The sequence below is a fragment of the Cavia porcellus genome, unplaced genomic scaffold (assembly GCF_034190915.1).
Source record: "Cavia porcellus strain 051 isolate PalLab524CR breed Dunkin Hartley unplaced genomic scaffold, mCavPor4.1 scaffold_7, whole genome shotgun sequence".
NCBI lineage: Eukaryota > Metazoa > Chordata > Mammalia > Rodentia > Caviidae > Cavia > Cavia porcellus.
This window is the reverse complement of record NW_026947490.1, coordinates 62,632,814-62,650,899: the sequence shown is the minus strand read 5'-3', so window position 1 is coordinate 62,650,899 and position 18,086 is coordinate 62,632,814. Positions and strand designations below refer to the sequence as shown.

General features: G+C 37.9%; 1 protein-coding gene across 4 annotated transcripts in view; it reads right to left on the bottom strand.

Moving 5' to 3' along the window:
* Mpp7 (MAGUK p55 scaffold protein 7) overlaps positions 1–18,086 on the bottom strand; it is a 211,763-nt gene that overhangs the window by 119,549 nt on the left and 74,128 nt on the right. For 3 of the 4 annotated variants that reach the window (XM_063253710.1, XM_013151266.3, XM_063253712.1), the window contains one exon: positions 1,344–1,462. In XM_063253710.1, the coding sequence (XP_063109780.1) occupies positions 1,344–1,462 (119 nt within the window). The remainder of the gene's footprint in view (positions 1–1,343; positions 1,463–18,086) is intronic. The other variant, XM_063253711.1, reaches the window with a different exon arrangement.

Genomic DNA, 18,086 nt, shown 5'->3' with positions numbered 1-18,086 from the left:
AAACCATGAAATGAATCAAATAAACATGCACCCATTATTTTGGTGCACGTCTATTTAATGTTTGTGGGATGATAATATAAATTCAAATAGTACATTTCATTCCATCAAAGAATCAATATGTTAGGTTAAATCTTAGCTATCCAACGTCCATACATTCTACACAAAAATATTTTTACGACTACCTCACCAAGCCAAACTTCATCAACTGTAATCCAAATACCACTTCTAAACCCCCAAAATAACTAAACTGCCTAAACTATTTAGAGCAAAGTGATACCTTGGCAATTACATTATCATGAAAGAACAAATAAAACATTCTAGTCTTAAAACATACTGCCAGGGAAATCCCACATATCAACTTTCACTTCCTGAGAATGGTTACTACTCAAAGCATACAAATTTCAGTAAATTGGAAAATGAGAAAAAAATATAATAATTCTCCTGTTCTATAAAGCAATGCATCTAAGCAGTGGCTTATTTACAAATTCTATAAATCAATTAAAAGTCTCCCATCATGACAGACAACCATAATGAATTTAGCTGGACCAGGAGAGATCCAGATTTCATGGGGGCATAGGTTTCTACCTCCTACAGACTCAGGGAAGACTAAATTTCTTTCAGCTTGAGTTAAATGAGAGAAAATCCAATTCATATTTCCAGAAGCAAAAGAGGCATATTTTCCAGTAAGTTTCTTGTTCTCATGTTCCTATTTTAAGAGTTCTGATCACTCCCAGTGCTTCTATAAGACAAGATCTGGTTCCTGGTGGCTGATCATTTTTATGGCATGATGCTTTACTAAAACAGTCTCCAAAAACTGGTTTTTATTCATGTTTAGCTTCAGTGCACTGTATTTATCTACGAAATACCACTTGGATGGAGTTGGGCCAATACAAGGAAAAGCTTACTAGAATTTCAGTTGACTTTGTTAAAGGAAATTATTTTAAATTAATGTGGCTACTGAACTGCTGCCATTCTTGACCTCAGAAAATTATTCCTTCTAATTTTTGCTGTGAACATTTATTTATTTAAGTTAAATTCCAGCTCATGAATGTTGCCTGAAAGGAGTCTAAACCCTCCCTGCCACCATTTCATATTCTTTTTCTAAACAAGGCCAACCACATGTTTGCTACATTACCACGCACAGCCAGATGATCACCATTAAGTGAAATCATCGATGTATTTTTGGTAGAATCTTTAACAACTTCCACGCCCATCAGTGAAATGGAACAAGGCGGTTTTGTTTTCAGAAAGCAACAATTTGATCTCTGGTTTACTACATGTCGCTCAAAACATTTTTCCATATGTTTTTTTGCAAAGAGAATCTGACATCAGCATTGGTTTACCTTTACCAGTGAATGCAGGCTTTTTTCACCAAACATATCCCACAGGAAGGTCAGGTCTTCCTGGCTATCCACATGTGGCTGCAGCTGGGCTGGCAGAGCGGCCAGCAGCTCATACAGACCTATAAAATGAAAATAAAACACACAGCGTAATCTTAAGAGTGAGCTCATTAATTTCACTGAAGGTGTGTGTAAATGACGGCTGGAACATGTCGTTTTTAGCGGATTTGTGTTCCTGGCCATCAAGTGAAAACACTTCTCCAAAGAAGCAAAGGAAGCTTTCTGATTTTCAAATCCCAAAGAAGTATGTACTCACAGATGAGTTTCTACCTTTCAGGGCTGTCAGCATTCTAGTCATCCAAGTTTACATAACCCAAGACCAAAAATGTGTACAGGTTTTCAAAGAAAGAAGAAAACGCATGCATTCCTTTCCTTAATTGTTATTACATTTCCTTCAGTGTTAGCCAAAGAGTGAAATGAGTCATGAATAGGAAAAACTTCCTTAGAAGAACAGAAAGTTGATAAAGTGGTCCATTAAAAAGGTTTTCTAGTTTCCAAAGAATCTCTACTAACACATAGCTTCAAAACTATTTGCAATTGGTATCCAACATGAAGTTCTGCCAAAGAAGACAAAATAAACCATACATGATCTACATTATTATAATCAACCATTAAAAAAAAAAAAACCTATGTGGAACTGAGGTTAGAGGTGGGGCGCATGGCATTTATCTGATTTCCCTGTGAAAGTTAAGGCAGCAGATGCAGCTCCCGGGCAGCTCCTTGCTAGCTAGAGCCTCCTATGCAGACAGTAGCACAGTGTTCCACAGTAGCGCACCGCTCACGCCCATCCATCTCCATCAAGCCCATCACACTGCTGTCCAAGACATGCTGCAACACTGCTTGCCCAGGACCCTTTGGGGAGGTGACCTGGCAGAAGGCAGTATCAACTCATAGCACATGTTTCACTGTCCAGTGGGATTACATGAGGTAAAAAGGACAACATTCCTTTTATTTCTGTCTGCTGTCTACAAAAACACAGAGACCTCCTGAGAGGGACTGTTGTTATTTCTGCTCTGAATAAGCATTGCTGTTCATCAGAGAGGCAGCTTTATAAGATCCTTACCTAGTGAGTAAGTGATCTGCTGATCACTGATTAGTTTATTATCTTCCTAGAGCATGACCAGACTGCTTATCAGTGATCATTCTCAGCCTAAGAGTTAGGTGTAGAACCTGTGAGATATGACTGAATTTAAACATTCCCAGGACTACATTTAGCCAAAAAAAAAAAAGAAAGAAACACCTAAAATATTCTATTAAACACACATACACATGCACACTCACAATTACATTCTTAAGAGTCTTGGTGCTTCATTTTCTGCTCTTTAAAAACCTGGCATTCTGACTAAATGAGCTTACAGTTATCATTTAATTTTAATGTCCTAAATCAACCTATTTTCTCTATTTATCTATATATCTCTCTAAATATATAGAGAGAGATATGCATACACACACACATAGTGCTCAACAACTGCTGAGATCACTGATTAAAATCAGAAGCTCAAAATGTGACATTATATAAAAACAAAGGTGGGATTACATTATTCTACTACTGATTTTAGGGGCTGCAAACATAATTACCTATGCCTTGTAGTATAACTTAAGAGTTTAAAGAAAGACACGAGCTCCATGGTGATATAACTTACATGGTCTAACTGCTAAGAGAATTAAATGGTTAATACATTAAACAAGTCCTGTCATACAGTAAGTCCTATGCTCCACATGTGATTCACTTGGATTCGGCCACTGTTGTTGTGATCACTGAAAAAAACAAAACAGATCTAGAGTCACACACCTATCAGGTCTACACTTGTAGCAGTTCATGTAATTTATCTGAGTCTTCTCTCTGTCATGTTTAAAAAGAAAAGACAGCCTACATATGTGGTAAAATTGTAGAGAGCTAATTAAACAAACATACATTAATGAGCACACAGAAAACCAGTGAAATCTGGATAAGGTCAATGGTGTATCTTATTATATTTTGTTTTACTGTAACAGAATGCCACAGACTGGGTATTTTTTTGTTTTAATTTTATTAGTACATGTTTATAGTACATGAAATTTACATTCATCTTGCAGACTAGGCACTGGCATATAACACAACTTGTTTGTTTTTTGGTTTTCTGAGACAGGGTCTCACTTTGTAGGTTAAGACTGGCCTTGAACTCACTATGTAGCCCAGGCTGGTCTCAAACTCTCAACGATCCTTCTGACTCAGCCTCCTAAGTGCTGGGAGTACAGATGTGTGCCAGCATACCCCGCTCCAGACTGGATAACTGATAAATGACAGGTTACTTGGCTCACATCTCTGGAGAAAGGCACGGTGCCTGTGCTGACCAGGGATGAGAGCTTTTGGCTATGTCACCCGATGGTGGAAGACAGAGAGCAAGAACTCACTCCTAGAACAAACCTACTGCCCCACTCCTGAGGAAGAGGCCTTGTGAGCCAGGCTTCTATCTAAGTGTGGGAGTGTTTAAAACATGTCTGAACAAGACCCAAGTGACGCACAGACAAAGGTGGTGTCTAAGCCCCTGTACTTCCAAAAGTGGAAGCCATCGTGCAATCACCTCTAGGCTTTGACTCTTACCCTGTCCTCAGTTTTGGGTTGGCACTGCCCTGTCTCTGCTTCCTTGTGACCCAGGCCCAACCTGATGTTGCTATTGTGGGGATTAAGCTTCCGGCAATGAACTCTAGAGGAAGGCACACAGCATGGCAGCCTGCGTCAACGACAGTTCCCCAGTCTGTGTCTCGGAGGCAGCTCTACACCATGTAATTACCAAAGGAAAGTTATTATGGTGGGGTCTGAGAGCTCTCTCCATATCATTTCTTAATAACCTGTGAATTTACTATCATCTGAGAACAAAATGTTAACATAAAAAAAAAACTGGGAACATGGCTGTCATAAGAATTCAGGGGAACAATGGGGCATTTATTCTACGGCTGGCACAGACCAAGCACTTGATAAAAAGCAATATTTTCTTTTCCTTCACATATCTTCCTCCAGAATGAAAATGTCACTTCAGTTCAATGGTTCAAAGTCAAAACATCTTAACCATACAATCTGACTAGATTATAATACCGCATTTGGAAATAAAATCTCCCTCATCTTTTACACATGGAAAGTGTTAACTCAGTACCCAACTATAGCTTAGATTTTGTAGAATAAGCCATATTATGCTTAAATTCTTAAAAAATAACTTTTCTGTTGGTAGAAGCACATAAAGCCTGAGTGTTCTGGTCTCTACTATTTTATGCGGCCTCTATGCAGTCCTAATTCATAGCCACAATTTCTCTTTCTACTGACAATAGCAGCCTTTTCTCTTCAGCTGCCACATCCAGTAACCATAATCAAAGCCAGAAGAGACAGGGCAGTGCCAACCCAAAATCAAAGACAGAGTAAAACCGCCAACAGGCTAGAGGTGTGCGAGGGCAGTCTGAGGGCAGGAAACCAATCACTTCCACTTCAAGAAGTACAGAGACACCATCGTCCATGCATCATCTTGGGTCTGTGTTCAGGCACGGTGTAAACACTCCTACACTTGGTTCCTAGAGTTCCAGGAGTGAGGAACACTATGATACCCAAAGGTCCTGGAGATGCACAGGAGAAAAAGTGAGAGTTGGGATAGCATGAGAGATCTCAAAACTTTTACCCAAACTGTCTTGGTCTGAATAAAAACTAGGATAATGAAAGTTAACCTATGCTCTGCAATCTCTCAAGCTCATGAAGACTTCACTCCAGTAAACACTGGTTGGTAGTTGCTAACCAAACACCATTCAATGCTCTGAAGATCTCAAACAAGAGGAATGCACTCCAAGATCCTCAATGGACCCTGGAAATCACAAACATTCTCAATCCGTATGTATACCATGCTCTTTTCCATACATACTCTTGTGCTTTTGGACCATCACTGTGTTAACTTAGTTTACTGTTCACAAGCACTGCAGTTCCACAACAGGATCTGATAAGTGGGGCCTAATAAGGGATTCACAGGCAGGTGAACGGTATGGATGGACACACTACACCAAGGCATGGCTTACACCCCAGGTGACTTGTGCAAGAGTACCTCACACTACTCAGGAAAGTGCACAACATTAAACTTATGAGTTGTTTATTTCTGGAATCTTCCATTTAATATTTTCAGCCCACAAATGACTGCGGATAATGGAAATCACAGAACGCAAAATCATGGAGAACTACTGTATTCTTTTATAGCAGCACAAAATCAACTAATAGTCTCTTTACAAGCTGCATTCAGAAAAATCAACATTTTCTGAGTTCTTATACCCAGAGCACTATGTAGTTCATCACTGGAGAGACAAAAAAGAATGAAAAACACTGCTATCTTTGCCCCAGAGTTCTTATAATCTTTTGATGACACGGAAGACGATAGTTTAGACAGACAGACAGATGGACAAGCCCATACATAAAACAATCCTTCACATGACGATTTATTTGCCCAAGAGCTACAACATACTTTTTCTAAGTAAATTATGTAATCAGGCTGCCAATTAAATGTATCTAACTTTTAATTCTAATTATAATCTGAACATGTAATTCATTTGTTTAACAATGGTGAGATGTGCATGCCTGATTACAATATTTAAATTATAACTCAATTAGAAACACAGACTTTAAATACCCTGTGAGATAAGACACATATTTTAGGATAGTACAGTATTCAGTTTTCACCTCATTTCTACATTTCGTGCAACCATTTTAGCTAAAATCTTCACAATAAGTTCCCTAATATTAGTGCCATTTTTGGAGTTAATTATATTGTGTCCAGCCCTAGATAAGTTGTTTGAGATACAGAACCTTTTAAATTATGTGTGAGACACTGTCGTTGGGAATCTGTATAAAGCTGATTGATTTTTCAATGGTTCAGTAGCTAGATTTTTAAAAATTTCTACAATGGAACAACTTAGCTACTTTTAAAGTATCTTTAACATTTGCAAGTGTGAAGTCATAACCCTTGCCGAGGATTAGAAAGTCAGAAATATTCTGGAGGTCCATAAAACAGTTATCAAGGTCTGATGATGAGCAGACACCCCTCCCCATGGATGGTTCGTGGAACCCAGTAAGTCCGAGAGATAAGTCGCACCTTTCTATGCATGTGGCTAGCACTCAAAGAAGTACATGCCACAGAATGCTGTCCACGCGTGCTGATAGCAAACTCACGACACAAGCAAGCAGCAGCAAAGGAAAAACCACTCAAGCCATCGCTTCCTTCCACCATGATGTCCTTCCAGCACCCTCAACTGACAAACTGATGTTCCCAACACAGGAGAGCCTAGCCCTAGTTTCAGAAATGGAGCTAAGAGACCATTAACTGGTTGGTGCTTAGCTCAAACTTCTACATACTGATGTAAGTGTATGTGTTTTCCTCTGGTGTGACTTTCTGTTGTTTGACAGCGGAGATGTAAGGAAAAATAACTTAACCAGTGACTAGTGAAGTCAGAGGTTTTACTAACATGAATTTGAAAGGGATACATTATTAAATCAAAGGTTTGTACTATTTACTACATCTGCCCATTTTAATAGTATACTAAGCCTGTATCCAGTAGCTCAGTTGGAGGCTATTCATTAAGCTAATGTTCTAAGTTCAAAAATGGTAAATGAACATTCTTGTGATCATTCATTTGCCAGAGGTATTTGCTATGGTGAATTCTGACTGTATGAAGTCCTGCAGAGTAGTTTATCAATGAGGATGCTTTCAGTGCAGTATGAAGTAGCTCCCACTCTGAGCCAGTTCACTAAATCATCACCTGCATAGACCATGATCTTAGTTTGCCTTCCCTGGTTTACTCACTTGGTTGGATTTAATTGTACTGTCGTTAGCATCCCTACAGTCATGATTTAAATGTATCTGTCACTTTTCCTTAAAAGATAAAAGCCAGATGCTCTGAGGTCACTGAATTCCATGGTTGGACTTAGGTATGCTGTGGGTGTCTTCCCTGGAGCCAGGCTACACGAAAGGAGAAATGTTATCTCTCATGATTCTTACAGATAAAAGACTAAAACCCCTCCCCCAAGAATTTGTATATAAGCCCTGGACAATACAACAGAGCAGCACAATTAGCACAGAGTTTTACATATTTTAATATTTTAGCATGCTCAAGGAAGTGTCTTTCAATTTTTGTTTGCCATATTTAGGTAAAAGTAATGCAGCAGCACTAAAGTCATTGTCTTTGATGATCTTCCTATCTTTAAATAATATTTACAGGTGATTTGAACAAAAATTGTGGAAGGCAGACAACAGCAACCTAAGCCTTAAGAAAATGTAATCATGTTGGGTAAACAACTCACCCATTAACCCATTTACCAAAAAATAATCACTAAGCGTCACAGTCTTGCATTAATATGATTTCATTACCTTTTGAGATTACTCAACTACTGGATTATATCATAGTACTTTTAACTGTGAATAAAAGTTTCTTTATCATTGGTAGATCCCCATCAACTCTTACCTTATAAAATCAGTTACTAAAAAAGGCTATTTCAATCTTTTCTATTAATCTATTAATAGAATATTAATCTATTAATAGAACATTAATCTATTAATCTATTAACCTATCCTTTTTACCACTAATTGATAAAGTGTCCTAAAATAATCTGAGTAAAAATTACCATCAGTAGCAATTCCCTTATTTCTAACACACCTATTACTTACAGACCTACGCTCTACAAGTTAGCACTTCATGAATTATCTCATGTAGTGCAATTATTAGCTCCATGTCACAGCAGAAAACACAATAGAGACCCACAGTAGACAAATTAAATTATATTCAAACCCACGAGCCTGGACAAGAGTTTCAAGGAACTTTTCAACAGAAGAAAAGAGGAGCCCAGCCCTAAAGCCTGAAGTCTCCAAAGTTAAAAGATGCAGAAGCAAAAAGGGCTCAATGGCCACTCAGAGGAGAACCCAGAGCATAACATCTCAGGAACCAAAGTGTCCAGGAGGAATGACTGATCCACAGCATACATGCCACTGATAAGACAAGGATCATGGGGTCTGAGAACTTTCGACCACCACATTTAGCTTTAGACAATGTAAGGGGTTCAGAAGACTGAATAAAGAATGTCCAAATCAGAAAGAGACATGCTGGAGAGGGCAAATACAGTAGGACAGAGTCCTTTAGGAGAAGACAGAAGTGAAAGCACCAAGGAAGTTATAAATTGGTGTACATTCTTAGCAGTATGATCATTTAAAGTTTGAATTCTCTAGAATTCCAATGTTCACTTTTATTCACTCGTTCATGACAGCTTTAGGGGGCAGGGTCAATACCTGCTGCCTGCATTTAACCTGGGAAGAGAAACTGGACACTCTGAAAGAGGTATAGGGTTGTGTGATGGTCTGGACATGGTTTGCCCGTGCCCACCAAAGGTTCCCATGCAGAAAGCTGGGTCTCAGATGTAGCAGTGTTAGCTGACAAGTGGAGCCAAATGCAGGGTAATTAAGTCATGGAAGTGCACCCTTGGATGGTAACTCAGGCACTTTTATACAGCTGGACAAAATACCTTTGCACAACTTAGAGGTTTATTTTAGCTTACAGTTTTTAAAAGATTCAGTCCCCAGTCCCCAGTAAGGCAGGTATGGCAGAAGTCTCTCGAGCTGCTCATGGCATGGTGGCCAGGAAGCAGAAAGAGAAGGGAGGAGGTGAGGAAGAGGGAGCTCCATACTTCTATGCATGTCCCACCTCCTAGCAGCACATCCAGCTACTGAACTGAGCAAACGAATCTGCTGATGAGCGTGGTACCTCCATGATCCATGATTCCATCACCTCCCCACTTTGGAATACAAGAGCCTTTAGGTCAGGGGCATTCAAGATCTGAAGCATAACAAAAAGGATTAATACAGTTCCTAATTAATGAGTTCTCCTTAGAATAGGTTGTTTTGGGCCAGGTAAGGTGATGTACCTGTAATCCCAGCAAGCTCTAGAAACTACAGCAGGAAGATTCCAAGTTCGAGTCCAGCCTGGGCAATATACAGATTTAGTGAGGCACTGTCTCAAAATAAAACAGGCTCAGGACATGGCTTGGTGTAGAAGCCAAGTGAAAGTGAGTGGTGGTGGGGAGGTGAAAATAAGAAACCTGGCCACTGAATTTCTCTTGCTTCCGATCGCACAGTATCTCTCCCTTCTGTATGCACTCCGGGTGCCATATGCCATGTAGCCAAAAGAGATGAACACATGTTGGCATTATGCTCTCAGACCCCCAGAACTGTGAGTTAAATAAATCTCTTTTTTTAATAATGTACCCAGCTTTAAGTAATTTTTTATAGCAAAAGAAAATGGACTAATACAAGTAATAAGTCCTAATAGTATTGTTATGAGGATTAAGTGAATTATTTACAAAATTTAGTATTATATCTCATTTTGCTGAACAATCTCCATCAAAATCTTTTAAATAAAAATAAAAATAAATACTAAATTAAATGCTAAACATGTATGTCCAAGCCTCAAGAATACATATTACAAAATTACATGTATTCTGCTACAATACACTAAGAGGGGAAAAGGCTTTCATAACAGACAATAAAGACAGACAATGATGGAGCTCAGATACTGGACAAAGAATGGAGGAGAAAGCCAGGTATGGTGGTGCATGTCTGTAATCCCAAAACTTTGGAAGGCTGAGACAGAAGGATCACACATTCAAATCTAGCCTGGGCAACTTGGCATGATCCTGTCTCAAAATTAAGATGGGAGGGTGTTGCTCGATGGTAAAAATACTTGCTTAGCAGGTGCAAGGTCCTGGATTGAAATCTTGGAGTTGAAAAAAACAAAATTTTTCATTTAAAAAATAAATGTTAATTACTTAAGTAGTTAATTAATTTTTTAAAATGAAACCAACCCAAGTTGAAACTTCAGGAAACCAACTGTTTTCTTTTAACACTATGTATATTAAAATAATTATGGGCTCATTTTATAAAATTCTTCAAATGAGACAGAAAACAGCATTAATCTTGTTAGAGACCATTATAAATAACTTTTGCTTCCCACCAGTGCTGAACATAACAAACACATAGGCAATGACCAGGTACAGCATTCCACTCTCTTCTCACTGAAACAATTACTCCGAACGGATCTGGCAACAAATGTTCATTCAAGCGATTCACTTCTTCTGGGCCCCCGTGCTCCTGACTGTTGTAGTAACGGGAGAAAACAGTTCATCGCATAAGAGATAAACCTTTTGTAAATTCAGAGTTATTAGTACCACTGTTTGGGTCAAGTGAATACATTTGGAAATTCCTTGCTACCTCCAGAGATGGTAACATAAACAGCAATGTAATTCATCTCAAGAAGCAGAATTCTTTTAATAGATCTTGCTTTAGGATTAATTTTTCCAAGAGTTCTTGACATAATTATTATATTCATAACAAAATTGTAGAGTTTTCCCTCTTACAGGTTTCTCATTACTTAAAACAGGTACCTAGTTGCTTAAAACTTTTAACTTTGATCTTTCATTTCAAAGCCTTTAACTATATAGGAAAAGATCCCAGGATCAGAAAGGTAAGAAGGCTATCCTTCACACAAAAGTCCAAAAACTGCATCCCTCAGAAACTCATACCAAAAGTCACAAGTCATTTGGTAAGAAACACTTCACAAATTCATCTCTATGGTAAAAAATTATATCCTGGCCCGTTAAATGGGGCAAGGAAAGAAATGGAAGAAAAAAAAGTCAAAAGACATACGACACTGACTTCCTACCCAGACAAGAACAGCAGTTGTAGCAGCATTATAAAGGAGGAAATGACCAAAGTTATCGTGTATGTCAGACAGACAGCGTCTTTTCATCAAGATCACTATAAAGTAAAGGCAAACCATTCACACTACATAAAAAGGAACCCAAAGGCAGAGCAAAAAATAAAAGCTTCTCACTAACCAAAGTATTAGGGGTTCTGAAAGCCTACAGCAAATCAGGCAGCAAGTGTGTGAGCTATGATTTTACTAACTCGTACAGGGTTGAAGATGACTATAGCTGCATATGAAGCCTTGAAGACTAAATGAAAATGCCATGTAACGCAATTTAAATTTACCAGAGCGCCTGATCAAAATGTTGAGTAAAATAACAGTGGATGTTATGAACTGGAAATAACAGTGATGCTATGAACTTCAAATCTGTGTGGAAGGGCACAACAGGCCACTGCAGAAGGAGCTATGGTTCACCTTCACCTGAGATAGTATGGTAAAAACACAGGGCACAGGGATGCTGGGGTGGGGTAGGGCAGGTAAATGGATTAATATGCCACTAAGACTGTTCAGACATCTGATAAACTGTGTTCCTGGATAAACGCATAACTGTGTGTAGAAGGAAGAGATATATCTTTATGGATTCTGGGTTTAAACTGATGACGGACCGGTACATGGAAGACTAACTACATGACACAAAATAGAAAGGAAGAAGAGTATCTTGCGGTTAGGTAAATAATTAAATTTTAAACATCTATTAAGTATTCATGGAATAGAAAGACACCAGCAAAACCTATTGCCAGGCTTCCTAATTGGACACAGCAGCTCCTATGTTAGGTGACAGAAGCCAATGTCACCAGCACAAGCAACAAAACAGCAGAACCAGACTCAGATCCAGACCACAGAAGGCCTAATTGAGAGTAAAGCTTCACTCAATAGAGGCTTCACAAATTTATACTCATTTTAACTCAACTTCTGATTTCAAAAATGTTTTTTAAATGCATACAGAATGTCACACATTACCTCCTCCTCATCCATAGCACATTTTAAAGAGATAAATACATGTTATAATCAAGATATAAAGTATCAAGATACATACTGTAGATATTCTGAAAATTCAAGAGAAAAGATAAAGTATACAGCAAAGATTCATTTTTTTAGAACTATATAAAGAAATGTTTAGAACAATGTATCTTATATTGCATGCTTACAGTATTTGATCAAATATTATTAAAATTAAAGGTATTAATTTAGTGTTCAAATGTTGGATTGTTTAAATAATAACATATATTGAACACTAAAGCATTAAAAAAATACAGAAGCATAGGTGAAGAAATTTTTCCAGTACCCGAAAACTGCTTCTGTAAAACTACAGTGCTGTGTACAAGACAGTAGTAGTCCCTAAGAGAACAGAATAAACGGCTCCGAGTTTGATGAAAATGTTCCTGCAGTGAACAGTTCACTCTTCTTACAGATTCCAGATGCTCAGCATTCCTGACATCAGGATGGAAAAATTTACTGGTAGTCTAGAGAAACTTAATATCACCATTCTTGTCATTTCCCTCATAGCTTCATTATTAGCACAGGTCTGGGGAAGCTATAAACCCACGTTAAATGATAAAAAAAGATGGCCTTGCGTTCAGTCATCCTGGAGAGCATAACAATCCCAGCACTCAGAAATCATATAGGAAAAGGCTTAAAACAGAAACAAACGTGCTTGTTTCTTCTTAACGTTGATATCTGCATTATGAACAGTATAGACAGGCAATGTACCAAACTGTTTTACTATAACCTAGGGCTAATAAATGCTAAAGAACATATATTAATGCCCAGAACAACACTATTAAATTTTATGATATTAATAAAGTGAGATACACCGTTTTAAATTTTCCACTTTGTCAAAGGTAAAATAATCAGCACTATTTAGTTCCATTTATAACAGGTCTCAATTTTTCTCATTTAAAGTAGGTTTTATTTTCAAGAGTACTTAGACAGCTGAAATACTTTAATTCGACACTGATAGAAGCATCCCTCGACTGCAAATTGCCAAGTTGGGCTTTTAAACATACAAAACAATTTAAACAAATGAAATAGTGCAGTTTAATAACAATTCAAATAATTTCTTAAAGTCTATAAAATGAGGGTTTGTTGAGAGCAAATACATACCCTGGTACAAAACTTCCATTTTGAAAAGCTACTTCTAAGCATTAATTCAATTTGTTTTAATTTGCATCAGTAGTGTATAGCTTTACTACCAAAGAAAATGGGACAGTACTTTGACTTTTAGCAGTACTGACCCAAAAGATAAAACCATAGTCAAATGAAAGTTATAAAACTTACAGGATATGACCCATAGCTGTCCTTTATAAAACTGGCTGAATTTACATGATATTAAACCAGTTGTAATGCCACCGTAGTAGCCAAAACACTGTATTTGCTTTATGGTAGTGAATAGCAGGCTAGAGCGTATTTAAATTTATTTTTATATTTATTGTATATTTAGAACAGTATAACATGTAGCTAGATCACACTGAATAGTTAATTTGAGTTATACTTCATTAAATTTATTTTTATATTTATTGTGTATTTAGAACAGTATCACATGTAGCTAGATCAAATTGAATAGTTAATCTGAGTTATATTTCGTACTTCAGGATAGCAATCTAACACCTACCTCTCATAGCTACCATTTAGTGCATTCAGTGTACAGTAATAAATAGATTAACAAGTACCTTAATCAGGAAGGTAAACAACAGTCATAAAAAGCAGAAAAGGCAGAAATGGCCCACTAACAGTGTGAGGACATTGAGGGCATTCATAACTCCCACTACTTGCTTTTCTTCCTTGCCCTCTTCTCTTTGAAACTCCCACCCTAGCCTTAAAAACTTCACTGATTTTATGGCCTGTAGATTATAGCTTAGATGCTTCGCTAGCAGTTACGCTTTTAAACAGCAAGAAAACTTTGGTCAGATCCCCCAAAGGCCTCCTCCTCTCCCCTAATTGGCCATAAAACTATGGAAAGAGGAACAAATGGTTTTATCCTCAAGGTAGACAAACTGTCTGACGTCCACCTCCTATGCAGGTCTCACAGCATTCCAAAATAATGATGGTGTTGTAAGAAATGGTATCCATGGCAACGCTCTGACCTTGTAAACCCACACATAGATATAAGAAGACAGAAAAACAAAGGATCAAAGTCAGCAGTTTCAACGGCCTAAATTAGCTCGCACTGACTGCTACAGCTCCAAATAATTAAATAAATCTTACTTGTTTCTCAACTCTCGGTCTCCCATGGGTAACTTTCTCTAGCGTGCTGTTGCAATTGTATAGAGAGGCAAACTTTCATCCCAAGACTGCTACAATAACCAACAAAGGTAAAGATGGGTAAAGTTTGTAGATTATAATGTATGCCCCCATTCTGCAATGGGATGGAAGATTAAAATTCTCCAGTGCACATGACTGAGCCTTCACAAAAAGAAGCTACTGTCATCACCATCTTTGTCACATCCTCTCATGCTTGTTAACAAGCATGGAAGCGAAAGAAAACCTCCTGGCAGAGCTCAAGAGAGTAAGTATCTTAAATGGCTTTTTCCCAAGTACTCTCTCAAACTACCCATGATACACCTAAGAACCACTTCTTACATGGTGCAAGAGATGAACTTGCTATGAGGGTGCACGCCTGTAATCCCAACCACTCAGAGTGTGTAGTGGCCAAGTTCGAGAACCACTTGGGCAACTAAGCAAGACATGTCACAAAAGAGAAAGGGTAGAGGATGCAGACTCTGTCTCAACAAAAGAACTAACCCAACCCCCTACACTGTCCTGTTCTATACTCAGTGTGCTTGCTATATGACTCGCTTCCCCATTTGATTTCTATTTAATCAATTTTACCTGAGCAATTACACTCGTAATCTTATTGTTGACCACAGTTCTGTCCAACTTCATGTCCACCTGTGAGTTCCCATTTTTTTCCACCTTGGACCTGCCTCGTTTTGTGATTTTGCTCTATTAAAGTCCCTAGAAAAGACAGTCTGGTAATCTACTTGGGACCCCTTCTGTCTCTTTCTCACATACAGAAGTTTTCTTTCCCTCAATAAATATATTCTGCTCTTAACTTCTGCTGTTCCTAAAATTCGTTCTTTGATTGTAGAAAACACAAAATCATACCAGCATCTAGTAGGTTAGGAGTTTCTTTCCCCTATATAAAAGTTTCCAACTTTCTAAGTCCTATCTAAAGAGACAACAATACAACTTGCTTGCAATGGAATTCATAATCCTTGGTGGTAAATTCTGCTCACCCAAAATAACGGCTGAGAAAATCTGAGAAACAAAATAACAGATGCAAAAATAGACTGAGGATAAAGAACTCAAGGGGAAAAAAGAAAAACAAAGGAGCGGCTTTGCAAATGAAGTAAGCAAAGAATTATTCAATTCAATTATTATTAAACTGCAGGTTTAGCATTTCAGTAAAAGAGAAACCTAATAAACTAGATGGCAATGAAGCCAATCCCTAATAACCTTATTACATCCAAATCATGTTATGAAAATTCAACCTAAAACACACCTGCTAGAATAAAAATCCTCTCCAGTCTTCACAAGGGTGTTTTTCCACAATCCCTAACCTATCAAGAAGAAACAAAGCAAAATATACAAACTTGACAAATCCTGTCCTTTACCTTAAAACAAGGTCCTCTGAGCTTCTTTGACAGTCTTTGAAAGAGAGTCTAGCTAGGCATGGTGGTGCACACACATCTCAGCTACCCAGAAGGATCACCAATTCCAGGCCAGCCTGGGCAGCACAGCAAGACCTCGTCTCAAAAATCAAAAAACTTACAGATTTGAGGAAATAGTGATAAAGTGTTGCCTGCATGCAGGACCTGGCTTCACTGCCCAGTGCTAGAGAGAGAAAAAAGAGTAGCTTCAAGTTTTCAAATTCAGTGTCAGAAAAGGAAGTCTATTATTTGAGAGTTCACAAATGAAATACTTTAAAAATTGTGATCTTGGCAGGGGATGGCTACTGAGGATTAAACCCTGGGCTCCTGCTAAACACATGCTACACCACAGAGCTACTACACCTCCTATTTTTACATTTTTATTAAGATTTTCAGTTGTCCTACAATAGCAAGAGTAGGGCTTTCACAGAAACCTGGTCCTATCACTGTTACGCAAGGCTGGACAAGTATAAGATGGTGTTCTGGCTCCACATCTGTCACCCACTCCTGCTCAGGGCTGGCCAAGTGGGTGCCCCTTCCTCCCTTGTGGCTCTATCTCTGTGCAAGTTGCTAACCGAAGCTGCGTGCTCAGAGGACGATCCTCCCAGACTGTGCATTGGAGCCCAGGGTGCAGGTGAGGTTGCACTGGCCCTAGAAGCTCCAAAGTAACCGTCAAGGTCCCTCAGTGCTGAGGCGGTCGGGCTCGTCTGAGCTCTTCTCATCAACATCCACTGGAAAATGAGCACTTTACACAATTATGTGAAGGCAAGTATTTCACTGATAAATTACACCAAAGACTTAGAATTAGTTCAGGAAAGCATCAAAATGATGATTAAAAATAGTAACACGAATAGTTTCCCAAATGCCAATTCACACACTCTTGCCTCTCCCAGAGAAGAGCTAGCAAGCACCTGCAAGGCCACCTTGTCTTCCTGTGGAAGGAAACTGAAGATTGTAAATACGGTTGTGTCAAATTAGCAGAGTATACTTTTTTCTGGGAATTACTGGAAGAAAAGAGCGCCAAGTTCAGACTTGCTTTTCCACAATGAAATAAACAAATTATCAAGAGGAAAAACTGATCACATGAGTTTGCTTCTCATGAGTTTTTTTTTTTAAAGTATGTAACATGAACACAATATTTGCCTGCTACACAGTACAAATAAAGTCCACTTTTCCTATTTCAAATGGTTTCTTTTAGTGGCAAATATCAGTGACATATCTGGTATCTTTAATAACGATCTATCACTTTAAGGATAAAAGTATCATGATTTTGATATCACAAATAAGATTAACAAGATTTCCTAACCAGACTGATCAAAAGACCAAAACACAACTTTTATTTAAAAACAAATATATATCAAAGTCAAAACTGTATCAATCTATAAAAGTGATGAGATATAATCCAAAGAGAATAAGTGAAACGGAAGACAAGTGAACATGCCGTGACCGTTTGCTGAAATGACAATAAAGGACTTAGACCAGTACCCAAGTTTACTTGATGAAGCAGAAGCATGGTTTGAAAGAACCAAGTTACGTTTTAGTGAAATAAAATGCCCTCAACCAGCGTCACATGCTACAGAAAAATCTCGCATTTAAGAATCAGTCAATCTGGGCAGAAAACCTCAAGGCTGACTTACTTTAAGAAACTGCCATTGGAACCCCAAATTTTGCCACTACAATTCTGATCAACAGGTGCCAGCTGCAAGGGTAAGACCCTTCACCAAAAAAGATTATGACTTATTGACAACTCAGGTTAAGTATTAGCGTTTTTTAGCAAAGAAGTACTTCTTAAATGAACCTATGTACCTCGTTTAATATATTACGGTACTTCACACTTACTAGACTACAGTGTATTATAAACATTACTTTCACATGCACTAAAAAACCAAAACATTCTTACAACTCACTTTATTATGATATCTGTTTTAATTTGGTGGTCTGAAACCAAACCCACAATTCTCCATGCTTTGTATGTACAGAATATTTGAATGACTCAATCTACAAACCTGTTAATAGACACATACAGAAATATACCTATCATTAGGTATATACAGAATATTTATAGCAACTAACTATATAGAAAGCTATAAAATAAGTCTAAAACTTTGAAGGAGTAAATTAATGCGAATCCAACTTTCTGATTATAATGCAAGTAAGGTAGAAATCAACAAAAAGAAAACTGAAAAATGTCCTTATTTTGGATACTTTTACAAAGTATAAATAACCAAATATAAAGTAACTATAAAGGAAACCAAAAATTTAATGAAATTAGAAACATTTTTAA